The sequence below is a fragment of the Bison bison genome, unplaced genomic scaffold, assembly GCF_000754665.1.
Source record: "Bison bison bison isolate TAMUID 2011002044 unplaced genomic scaffold, Bison_UMD1.0 scf7180017858923, whole genome shotgun sequence".
Lineage (NCBI taxonomy): Eukaryota > Metazoa > Chordata > Mammalia > Artiodactyla > Bovidae > Bison > Bison bison.
The window spans coordinates 7,991-19,634 of record NW_011489495.1 but is presented as its reverse complement, the minus strand read 5'-3'; the positions used below and the strand labels follow the sequence as shown (position 1 = coordinate 19,634).

Below are 11,644 nucleotides of genomic sequence, written 5' to 3'. Positions count from 1 at the left end.
CTCCTCGCACCTTGTGCTTGCCGCCTGCAGAGGGGACAAGCTCAGGATGACCCCCCAGCCCAGCACCACCGACATGAGCTTCTTCCGGGACAGAGGTGGGACACCCAGGACGCCTTTCCCCTCTGAGCACAGAACCCAGAGGAGCGGGGGCCCCGGGATAGGGGGTGGGCGCCAAGATGCTCTTTGTGACGTGAACCTCGGAGGCTGTGCGCGAGCTCTCCCGCCAGGAGGACAGCTGGACACAGCCTGTGCAGACCAGGACACGGTCACTTGGGAGGAGCCCATGCTGGGTGCGCCCACGGAGGGCAAGGCTGGACAGCCCCTCGCAGGCAGGCAGCACCACGCGTGTAAGGAGCAACACGCTTAAGTTGCCATGCTGTTTTCCATGTCAGCCCATGTGCCGTCCACATGAATGACTGCACGGGTCTGCCCCACACCGCCCACCCCCGACCTGTGACCTACAGGAGGGCCCACGCCGAGGCAAGGCGGCCCTCGGGGCCTCGTTGGTCGAGAAGGGGACAGGACAGACACACGTTCACATCTCCCCACGGGACGGCCCACCCCTGCTCACCGGGGTTCTTGGGCTCCCCTCCGAACAAGGCCAGCGCTAGGCCTCGCTTGATGTCCTCGTGCCCGTAGATGGAAGGAGCGATGCTGGCAAAGATCTGGGGGTGAGGGGAGACAGGAACAGTCACCCGTGTGCTCCGGCCCCGCACCGGTGCCCCTACCTGCTGACGCGGAGCCTCCTTCCGAGTCACAGAACCAGAGGGCTTCCCTGGGTGTGTGTGTGTGTGTGTTAACAGGGAGAAAGGCTCTCTCAAAATCCACGTGAGCCTGAATATACAACCAGAGACGTCAGAGACGTCTTCTTGGTAGAAATGACCCCCTCCCTCCTGGGTCTCCCGCCCCACCCCGTGAGGGGCCCCTATAGACCCACAGCATCCACGAACCCAACGCAGCTCAGACCAGGCGGCTGTCTAGCACCCACTTCCGGGAAGGGACCCTCGAGTGCCCTGAAGCGGGGCGCTGGGATCTGAGCCCTGGACCAGGGTGTGGGCCGGCGGTCGGTCCCGTGCGCGGGTGACTGGCGCTCCCTCCTGGGAACGGGGCCCGGCCCTGACCGAGTGCCTCCCGCCTGGCTGCACATGGTCAGTCTGGAGGCGACGTCCGTCTTCACAGCACGGCCCCGCTGCTAGTTCTGTCCTCGCCCCTAAAACCTACTGCGAAACCTGGCCCGGGGAGCCGCAGCCCTGCATGCAGTGGGGACGGGGTCCAGGGCAGTGCCCTGGGGGCCTGTGTCTCCCTGAGGCCACCCCACCGAGAGGGGAACCACACTTCCCACGGGTGCGTTGGGGGAAGCGCTGACGCAAAGTCCAGGCAGGAAGTGTGTAGAAAAGGACCGTGAGGATGCACCCAGATGACTGGCCATGGCCGCCGGCCAGGAGCCGATGTGAACGAGGTCACTGGCAAGACATGGACACAGGGCGCCAAGGGGCGCTGCCCGAGGGGCCAAACCCCAGCAATGTCGGGTCCACGGCTGCGCTGACCCTGAAGCTCGGGTGAGGGGAACACCCTTTACTCTGAAAACTGGTGAATAAAAGGAAACGAGCACCACTTCGCTTTTCCGCCAGGAGGCCCCCAGGCAGTCAGGTAGTTGATGAAGAAAAGCTTCTCCGAGCACACGACGCCAGCAGGGAAAGGGCGGAGCCAAGCTAGAGGCCAGGCCTCCCGCAGCCCCCGTGAAGGTCCCACACAGCGAAAGTGCGTCTGGGCTGCTCACAGCAGAGACGAGTGGGCACCACCTGCCCCAGGAGGTCCACCTCGGCCCCCCTACCCAAGAAACACCTGCCCTGTCTGACCAAGCCTCCGGACGATTTACAGAAGCAGGCGATAGGAACGTGCTCATGCAGGACAAGGGTGGCAGCGTCCGGGCTGCAGAAGCGCGGAGGACAGACGACCCGGGCCTCCCACAGAAAACCGCAGCAAGAGACGGGCTGGAGGGGCACCTCAGGGCAGGGCAGGAGACACTCGACTGTGCCCACGTGCGGACCACGGGCTGGAGGGGGCACCTCAGGGCAGGAGATGCTCGACCATCCCCACGCGTGGGCCGACCGCACCAGGATGCCGACCGCAGGAAGCTCTTCAGAGGAAGATCCCCAGGGAACCGCGGGGCCCATCGAGTGCCGACACTCAGGACCAGCTAGGTGATTTTAGTGTGATGGCGGCAGCAGGCCCAGGCTCAGGGAAAAGAGAGCCTCTTACAGACTCACTGACCAAGGTGCTGGTGCCATGCCAGATCTGAATCGGTGGCCCCAGGAGGCACCGCACGGAGCAGACCAGCCCCGACCTCAAGGAGATGACACGCCAGCATAGGGCTCCGGGGGTCCTCACACCACCACACCCGACTCAAGACCTGAGCTGCGTCCCAACAGACACTCCCACAGAGAGGGCAGAGGGCGGACCCTGGGAGCAGGGCTGGAAGCCAGCCGGCCCGGTGAGACCCCTGCCTGCCCCGCGTGAGCCCCGTGACATGGGTACCTCACGCAATCCCCAATATCATCAGTAACACGACACAGCCCACCCTCTGCAAACTGCTCACTCCCGAGCACTCAGTGAGCCTCCTACTAGGCCCCCAGCTCTGTTGGGAGACGGTCACCCTGGGCTGCTCGTCCGCCCACACATCTGTCCTAAGGGGTCAGGACTGCTGGCCAGGACCCTCGCCCAGATCGCGGCCCGGTGCTGTCTGGGCACCAGGCACGTGGCAGGATGAGGTGATGTCTCCCGCGGGACCGAGGGCAGCAGCCCACTTCCCAGTGCCATGCCCGCAGGCTCCCCGGGGCCTGCCCAGACCCGAAGGGGAGACACCTACTTCCCTGGGGTTAGTCCACTTACCCTCTCGACCTCCGTGTCACGGGAGGAATGAGCCACCTGCCACTGAGCACAGGGTGGGACGACCCTGGACTCCTCTGCTCCCACCGAACCCTGCGGGCCCTGCCTGCCGCCCACCATGCAGACGGCGCCCTTGCCGTCTGAGCTCATCCTCCCGCCCCCCAAGCACAGTCCTCGCGCCCCATCCGCCTGCCAGACGGAGAGGTGGCGGCTGCAGCCACCCCGTGCGCCCACAGACTGACCTTTCAGACGGTTCCAGGGCTGGGCATGACCCCGCCCCGGCCCCAGTTGGGCTCCTCACCCCACCACATGAAGCACGGTGCTGGAACTCAACCCCGAGTCCAGCTTCCGGCTCTGCGTCCCCATCCATCGCCAGGGTCTCCGATCAGGCAGGAGCCCCGTCTCTCAGCAGCCTCACCCATCAGTGGCCGAGCTCACGAAACCCAACACGGGCAGATGGTGGGACTCAGATGGGAGGAACCACCGCGGCAGGTGGCGAGATAGGGTAGAACCAGCTCAGGGCAACAGCCACGGAGCACGCCAGCAGTACGGAGCGCCTGGCTGACACTGTCCACACCTGGGCACCCAGGTTTCTAGGTGAAACCTCCCAATCCCAAGGAGCCACTCACCCAAATGTTAGAGAGAGCGCCACGCAGCAAGACCCGGCGGCAGCCCACGGCATTGGCCCCGCCCCCGCCCCCGCCGCCTGCAAACTCCGGCCCGAGTGGCTCAGAGCCCGACTGCTTCTGGACCTGCCTATAATCGCTTCAGCATGTCTCTAGAATTGCAGAGTCATTCCCAGTGGCTGGTGAGAATGCCCGCCCTGCCAGCAGGCTCGACACGAGGCCGGCGCTGACCAAGCGTGGGGCTCAGACGGGCAGACACCGCCAGAGGCCTTGCTCTGTGAGCATCACGGGCAAGAGGCAGGCAGGACCGAGTTCCCGCTCAACTCTTCCCAGAAACGTCAGCGGCCAGCCCAGACGGATGGACGCAGGAGGGAGCAGCCTCCTGGGCTCGGCGGTGCCGGGCACTTATAGGAGCCCGGGCATTAGGCACCCTCAGTGCCACCCTGTTCAGAATCCAGCTGCCTAGCTCTGCAGACCAGCAGAGCGGGAGGTGAGGGGCGGGAGGTGTTACTGGGGCCCAGTAAAGGAGGAGTCCCATGAGGGCGATGACCAGATCCAACTCCCCTCTGGAGGCCCAGGCGTGGCCCCGGAGTGTCTCCCCTGACCCACAACGTCGGCAGACCCATGAGTCCTATCCCCCAGGAGGCCCCAATCTTGGCAGATGGATAACGGGTACGGTTGGGTGCAGGGCCCTGCACCGCGGGCAGAGAGCAGTCCGGGAGACAGCGGGGAGTGCGGAAACAGGTGGACAGCAAGTGGGAGGCAAGGGGAGGGGGACCCGAGGGGCCAAGCGCAGACCCGGCAGGACTCAAGGACAGGAACCACGCGCCCTGCGGCTGAGCCTGCAACCACATGGGACTGTCCGCAAGGGTGCTCACACGCGGATCCTCAGCGGGGCGGTGGGCACTTCTCAGCCCTGCACTGCTTAAAAACCACCTGTATCTTCACCTCTAGACAGTAAACCCGTCTCCCAGCCTCCGCAAACACGCCTGCCGTTCAAGGGCAAACAACAGCCCGCACTGAGGAGCGCTCTTCCAGGAGGCAGACCACAAGGAGGCGGGTGACACCGGGGACGACCCCCCCGCCGAGTTCTTCCTGCTCCCGCGTTTCCGGTCCAGCCCGAGCACTCCCCTGTCCTCTGGATGCAACACAGGCTCCGAGAGGCTGCCTGTCGCTCTTCCCTGAGAGCGCAGCCTGCGTCGAGGCACGTGGACTCGGTGGATACGAGAATCAAACCGAGGGCCCAGCTTCCAAGACCCAGAACCAAGATGGAGGCTTGCGGTGGCCAGGGTGCGACCCCAGGCACCCAGGCTCTGTGGCAGCGCCGCCCCCTCCACCTGCCTTCTCCCCGATCTGCTGGTCCTTGGAGAGGCTGGTGATCATCTTCACGTCCTCGTCGGTCAGCTCGCCCACGGCCACCTTGTTGTCCTTCTTGGCCACGTGGTTGGCAAGGATGACGGTGGCAAAGACCGGGAAGCCGTTGGCGGTGTTGAGAGCCCCATCGTAGTTGTTGTGGTAGATGCCGGTCAGCTCCTGGGGGAGGCCGAGAGGTCAGGGGGCCAAACCGGGGCTGGCCCCACCCTGCCCCTCCCCAGGGCCACCGGTCCGAGGGAGCTGAACTTAGCAGAAGTGTGGCACCCGGCTGCTGCACCCCAACAGAAGCTCCGCCCAGCAACAGAGAGCTGCCCGCTGCCCGGCCACAGCACCCACACCAGCTCCCTTGGCCCCAGGCACTCACAATCTCGTCGCCTGGCTTGCAGCTGTCCACCAGGTCCGCGAGGAGGATGGCGTCCTTGGAGCGGGGCAGCCGGCCCGCTGCCACTTTGCCGGGACTCTCCTGGATCCGGATGCGCTGGTAGTTCTGGTAGATGGTCTGCACGGGACAGACACGGTCTCAGGGGCCGTCCTGCCCAGGGGCGGAGGCCGCGGTCTGAGCACCGGCTCTTGTCACCTGACTGGACCGCGGCCCCGGGTGGGGAGTGCAGCTTGTTACTCTCACTGGTGATGAGGAGACACAGGACCAGAGAGGGCAGGGAGCCACGGGCACCGGCGCCCCACCCCACCTCTACTCCAGCCGCCCACCCTCTTGATGCCTCCCTCCGCAGACACAAGAGCCCACTCTGGGCCCTGCAGCTCACCCCGCATGTGCAGCCGCGGGAGCCAGGCTGCTCTGCGGCCTGAGCTGAGTGACGCTGGCGGACGAGGCTCCCTGTGTGCCCCATGGGGTGGGGCGTGAACTCTGCAGGTCCGGCCAGGGGAAGTCAGGTCATGAGAAAAGCATCAAACCAGCACCCAGGAAGCGAGTTACACCAGCGGTGGGCCTGCTCTCAAAGTCACGGGGCAGCACTGTGCATGCCATCTAACAGCCCCGTCTCCCTATTGTCCAGAAGAGCTATGTGACGGCGGCTAAATGCACACGCTCTGGGTCAAAAGGCCTGAGTTCTAACCCTCTGGGCCACCTCCTAGCCGGACAACCTGCTGTTACTTCATCGGCCAAATAGGACCGACGACAGCACCTGCCCCCACGGGGCGATGAAGACCCAGTAACGCACACCCGCCCTGGGCACCGAACAGGCCCCCTGGAAACTCCGGTGTGAGGACCACTCCTCCTCGAGTTCCTGTCCCTGCACGCAGAGCCTACACCTCTGCTCCTGGGCAGGAGGCGTCCAGAGCAACATGTGTGACAGGGTAAGCATAAAGGGAGGGGGACCAGCGAGATGGGGGCGGGGGCGGGGGGCTCTGGGCAAAGGCAGGGGCTCACGTGGAGCCCTGCCCTGCAGCCATCTTCCCCAGGTCAAGGCGTACTCAACTTTGAACAGGTCAGACTCTGGCGGTGGGCTGCCAGGCACTCCCTGGCAAGGCAGCTCCAACTGGGGCGCTTCTCAGATTTGTGAAGCAGTGGGGGATCAGCCTGACACGGCAGCAGATGCTGGAGAGATGTGCACCCCACACAGGGGTTGTGATGGCCCCCCAACATAGACAAAGCCGAGCATTATGTGCCCAGGTGCTTAAGGCCCAGAGCCTTCGAGCAGGGCCTCCTGCAGACAGCATAGCAGTGTCTCCCTTCAGGGTAACTGTGACCCTGTGCGAGGCCAGACATGTCCCAGGGAGTCAGGACAGGCCCGGGCCTTGCTGTGGGCAGGGCTCTGGGGCAGCAGGGGCAGTTCTCCACATCTTCCCATTTGCGAGAGAACGGTAAACGCTGATGTTTCAGACGAAGCATCTGAACCACCTCGAGGGCTGGCTGGCACTCACCTCCTCCATGTTGACCTCAAAGGGGCCAGCTGACTGGCACTCGGGGCAGGAGCCCGGCTTCACCTCCTGGTTCTGGGACTGGCAGAAGGGCCCCAGCACGAACCCGCACTTGTTGCAGTTGTACTTGACCATGCTGAGCTGGGGCAGGACGCCTGTGCAGCTGGTCACCACGCCGCTCGTGCGGATCAGCTGGTTCAGGTGCAGCTGCCTGCGGGGGCCGGGGCGGGACGTCATGTCAGGGCGCTGCAGGGCGGGGCGTCAGGGTCAGGGCGCTGCGCGGAGGGGTGTCAGAGGGCCCACCTTGCAGACCCGGGGGGGAGTGGGGGGTGCTCACCGGAGCGAGCGCAGCTCCTCCACCAGTGGCAGGTGGGAGATGCGGACGTGGATACGGCTGGCAATGCGGTCGTACTTGGGGTACATGGCCAGTACCACCTCCAGGGCCGCCTCGTCGAAGATCTGCAGCAGCTCGGCGGGCGCCTCAGGCAGGAAGTAGGCCAGCACGTGCTCCCGGGCCGCCAGGTCCTCGTAGTTCACCACCAGGCTCTCACGGTTCTCTGGGGGGGCGGGCGGGGCGGGCGGGCTGAGCAGGAGGGGCGGGGGAGACCGCTCTGCAGGCAGAGCCCTTGACTCCCGCCCCGTCCCCAGCACGTCCATCCATCCGTCCGTCCGTCCATCCGCAGGGCGGGCTCACCTTTGCACATGTCGCTGATGCGCTCCTTGAAGACATTGTGCCCACGGCCATCCACGTGGGTGCGCAAGAAGTTCTTGAAGCGGTGGTGGATCTCCAGCCGCGGGCCGGCCATGCTCACCCACTCACGCACCGAGTGGCCCTTGAGGTCCTCCAGGTTCTCCACGCTCTCGATCATGTCCTCCTCCTCACCGTCCTCCGTGGCCCGCTCCACCTGCCGCCGCTTCCGGCTGGGGCGCTCCTCCTCCTCATCGTCGCTGTCTGTGAGCCGGAAGGCACTCAGGGCCTGCTCCGTGCCCCCCCACCTTCCCCCTTCCCGCCCCAGGCTCCCCGAGAACCCACCGTACAGGAGCCCGCGGCGCATGCGGCCCAGGCCGCGGCCCGCCTCCCGGTCGCGCTGCCGCATGACCCGCTCAGCCGCCTCCCTCTGACTGGCCGTCAGCTCCTCCACGTCCTCGTCGTCCAGGGCCAGGCCCTCGGCCTCATAGACGTCCAGCTCTGGGATGGCGCGGTAGTCCCTGCAGGGTCCGGACAGGTGGTGTCGGCGCCCAAACCCCCAACAAGAGCACCAGGATCTGGGCCCCAGGGCTCCGGAGGCCCACGAAGGTCCCCAGGGACCCCCCCGCCACCCACCCACACACACACACACACACACACACACACACACACACACACAGACACACACACGATGGGGTGCAGCCTTCAAAGACAGAGATGCTGAGGACACTGCGCTCGGGGAGACGTCCTGCAGAAGTCGGTCTGGGAACCGGCTGGAGGTGGTCACACCACACAAGTGACCTGATGTCCCCGACCTCACCCTCAGTGCCAGAGACAGGAAAGCTTACATCATGTGCATCTTCCACATGAAAAGGGGAGCTCTGAGCACCCAAAGGAAAAGGAATCGGAGGACCCACCAAACCTCCTGCCGGAAGGGCCTCCAGAGCACCAACCCAGCTCCCCTCTGGCAGCCTCGCCTAGAACCCTGGACCCTGGCAGGCCCACCCACACCAGCCCAACTAGCCTGTCCCAAACACATCTGCAGCTCAACCCTCCCAGCCACGAGAGACCTTCCACCTGACCACCTCTCAGATACTGGATGGAGCAATGTCCACCCTCAGAACTAACGCAGCTGCCCTCCCTGGCATTCTGGGAGACATACATACCCTCCATCAGAAAGAGGAGAAAACCCAGCTCAAGGCTCAGGGGATTCCTGCCACCAGTCACTCAACATGGCTGGGTGTCACAGTCGATCCATGGCAGGGGCCCAGCTGGCTCTGACTCCACGCTGGCCCTCTGCAGTCCTCCCAATTCTCCTTCCCTCGGGGGAGGTGGTGATGGGGGAACAGCCTTTCTTAACTTTTTTTTGTGCCATAAACTCTGTCAAGCCACAGTCTCAAAACACATAATCCCATAATGCTGATGCCAGAAACAAAACCCAGAGCCAGCTTCATTTCTGGGCTGAGAGTTCCAGAATCTGAAGTGTCCTCCGGGAAAAGGTACCTGTTTGTCTGATGCTTGCTCCTTTGAAGGAAAGCTATGACAAACTTAGCATATGAAAAAGCAGAAACGTTACTTTGCTGACAAAGGTCCGTCGAGTCAAAGCTACAGTTTTTCCACTAGTCATGTACGGATATGAGAGTTGGACCATAAAGAAGGCTGAGCACCGAAGAATTGATGCTTTTGAACTGTGGTGTTGGAGAAGACCCTTGAGAGTCCCTTCAACTGCAAGGAGATCCAACCAGTCAATCTTAAAGGAAATCAACACTGAATATTCATTGAAAGGACTGATGTTGAAACTCCAATACTCTGGTCACCTGATGCAAAGAGCAGACTCATTAGAAAAGACCCTGACGCTGGGAAATATAGAAGGCAGGAGGACAAGGGGACAACAGAGGATGAGATGGTTGGATGGCATCACCGACTCAGCAGACATGAGTCTGAGCAAACTCCGAGAGATAGTGAAGAACAGGGAAGCCTGATGTGCTTCAGTCCATGGGGTCGAGAAGAGTCAGACACGGCTGAGCGACTGAAGGATGACAACAACTGACTTGTTAAGGATTTCATGTTATGTGAGATGCCACCAGTGAAATTCTAATTGGTCTGCATAAAAAATTTTGATAAATTCGATCTCAGCAAAATTTACAATTAATTATGCATCTCAAACAAAACCATTTTTTAAAACTTAAAAAGCCACAGGTTGAGAAAGTAGTTACAAATCACATACCTGATAAAAGCCTCGTATCCAGAATAAGTTTTTTAAAACTCTTACAACTCAGTAATAAGAAATCAAGCAAACCAATTAAACGATGGGCAAAGACCTGAAGACACATTTTCCAAAGATACACTGATGGCCAACACGCACATGAACAAACACTCAACATCACTGATCATCGGAGAAAAGGAAATCAAGACCACAGTAAGATACCACATCATGACATTAAGGTGGCTATTAACAAAACCCAGAAAACATCAGGTGTGGGCGAGAATGTGCAAAAATTAACCGGCATACGCCACCTGTGCTAAGGTAAAATGATGCAACTGCTTTGGAAAACAGTTTGGCGGTTCCTCAAAAAATTAACACTAGAATTATCACAGGACCCAACCATGCCATTTTTAGGACCTGGAATTCCATTTCAAGAGAATTCAAACACACATTCACATAAAAATCTCACAGCAACACTATTAAGACTTTCAAAGAACCCAAGTGTCTTCCAAACTATGAATGGGTAAATAAAATGCGGCCTGTCCATAAAGGAGAATATTACTCAGCCAGGAAAAGGACGGACGTGCTGACGCGTGATCCAACAGATGGATGTGGACACCACGGGGCACGCGCACCACAGACCCTACAGGTAAGAGATGGTCAGACGGCCGACCACAGGAACAGGGGCGGGCTACAGCTGCCCTGCAGCGGGGAGAGGGGAGGGGTGTGCTGGACCAGGTACAAGCGATCTTCCTGGGATGGCAGAGAAGCAGGACTGTGCTGACGTCCGCACAACTCAGGAAGTCTACTCAGAAGCACTGAACTGTATTCTTGTAAGACGTAGCTTGTATATCATAGAAACCATACCTTGAGGACACTGCGTTTTAAAAAGCTACAAAACACAAAACCTAACTGGGCCCAACCGGTCCTCTAACCTCTATCAGAGCCCTGGCACGGGAAGGGCAGGGCAGCAGAGAGCGGTGGGCAGAGGCAGCGCAATCAGGGAGGGGCGCCCTGCCCGCACAGCCCCACAGAGCCTGGAAGGAAGCTGCTCCGGGCCCATCTGTCAGGACTCTGCGGCAACAGTGCACATAGTCCGCAGTGCCCCAGAAAGTCCCTGCGACACTCCTGCAGGGCTCGCCCCACTGACTGTGGGGTGGCCTGACACACAAAGGCTGGCACCCCTGAGTCAGAGCCACAGGGCCCCAGAGCAGAATGTCCGTGTGGCTCTGGGGGTTCAGACAATTCTGGGGCAAATGTACAGACTGGGTCCTGGCTGTGAACACGGTCAGACAGTAGTGGGGCCCAGCCTGGCTCACTCAGAGCTCTACTCCGCGGTCATAGCATTAAGCCTCCGTGACCGTGAGTACATCTGCACGTTTATTACTAAGGGTGAACACAGAGTCCGGTATAGATTAGGCACCGTAACTGTTTGCTGAGCTGAATCTAAACCTTGATTAATCAGACCCACCCCCACCCCCAGTTTGTCTGAAGTTGCAGAGAAACTTGGCTGCCTGCTTCTTGACCTTGCCAGTTGGGATCCCCAACGTGGCCCCAGATTAGAGGCACCCCCCCACCGGGGTGCACATCTCATGAAGCTGGGGCTTCCCCCGGCCTTAGGTAGGGTCTGGTGTCAGGTAGACACAGCAAGTTACAAGGATGTACGCTGTGGCTCCACAGACCTGTCTCCCCCCGGACACTGGACCAAAATGTGAACAAAGGCAAGGAGGCTCCGATGTATCTGCTTCTCCAGGACCCCAAACAAGGGGGGACAGACACCGAAGGGACTCCCGTGTAAACCGTGGAGCGCGGGGCCTGGGGCTGCATACCTCTCCATGCCGTCTCCAATAAGCTCCTCTCCGTCCTCCTCCTCCTCCAGGGGCCCCTCGGTGCCCAGCAGTCCCTCCGACTCATCCTCAAAGGGAGGAAGGTCCCGGCCAGGGCTGGAGGTCAGGGCGTCCGTGCGCCGGGAGCTGCTCCGCC

The 11,644-nt window shown here is 61.4% G+C and overlaps 1 protein-coding gene across 1 annotated transcript in view; it reads right to left on the bottom strand.

Moving 5' to 3' along the window:
• MCM2 (minichromosome maintenance complex component 2) overlaps nt 1–11,639 on the bottom strand; it is a gene marked incomplete at its 5' end in the record, with an annotated part of 16,003 nt that extends 4,364 nt beyond the window's left edge. The window contains 9 exons of the mRNA XM_010830368.1: nt 3–24; nt 572–665; nt 4,857–5,048; nt 5,254–5,388; nt 6,771–6,978; nt 7,105–7,324; nt 7,462–7,719; nt 7,801–7,976; nt 11,491–11,639. Of these exons, the coding sequence (XP_010828670.1) occupies nt 3–24; nt 572–665; nt 4,857–5,048; nt 5,254–5,388; nt 6,771–6,978; nt 7,105–7,324; nt 7,462–7,719; nt 7,801–7,976; nt 11,491–11,639 (1,454 nt within the window). The remainder of the gene's footprint in view (nt 1–2; nt 25–571; nt 666–4,856; nt 5,049–5,253; nt 5,389–6,770; nt 6,979–7,104; nt 7,325–7,461; nt 7,720–7,800; nt 7,977–11,490) is intronic.
• Between the last annotated feature and the right edge of the window lie 5 nt (nt 11,640–11,644).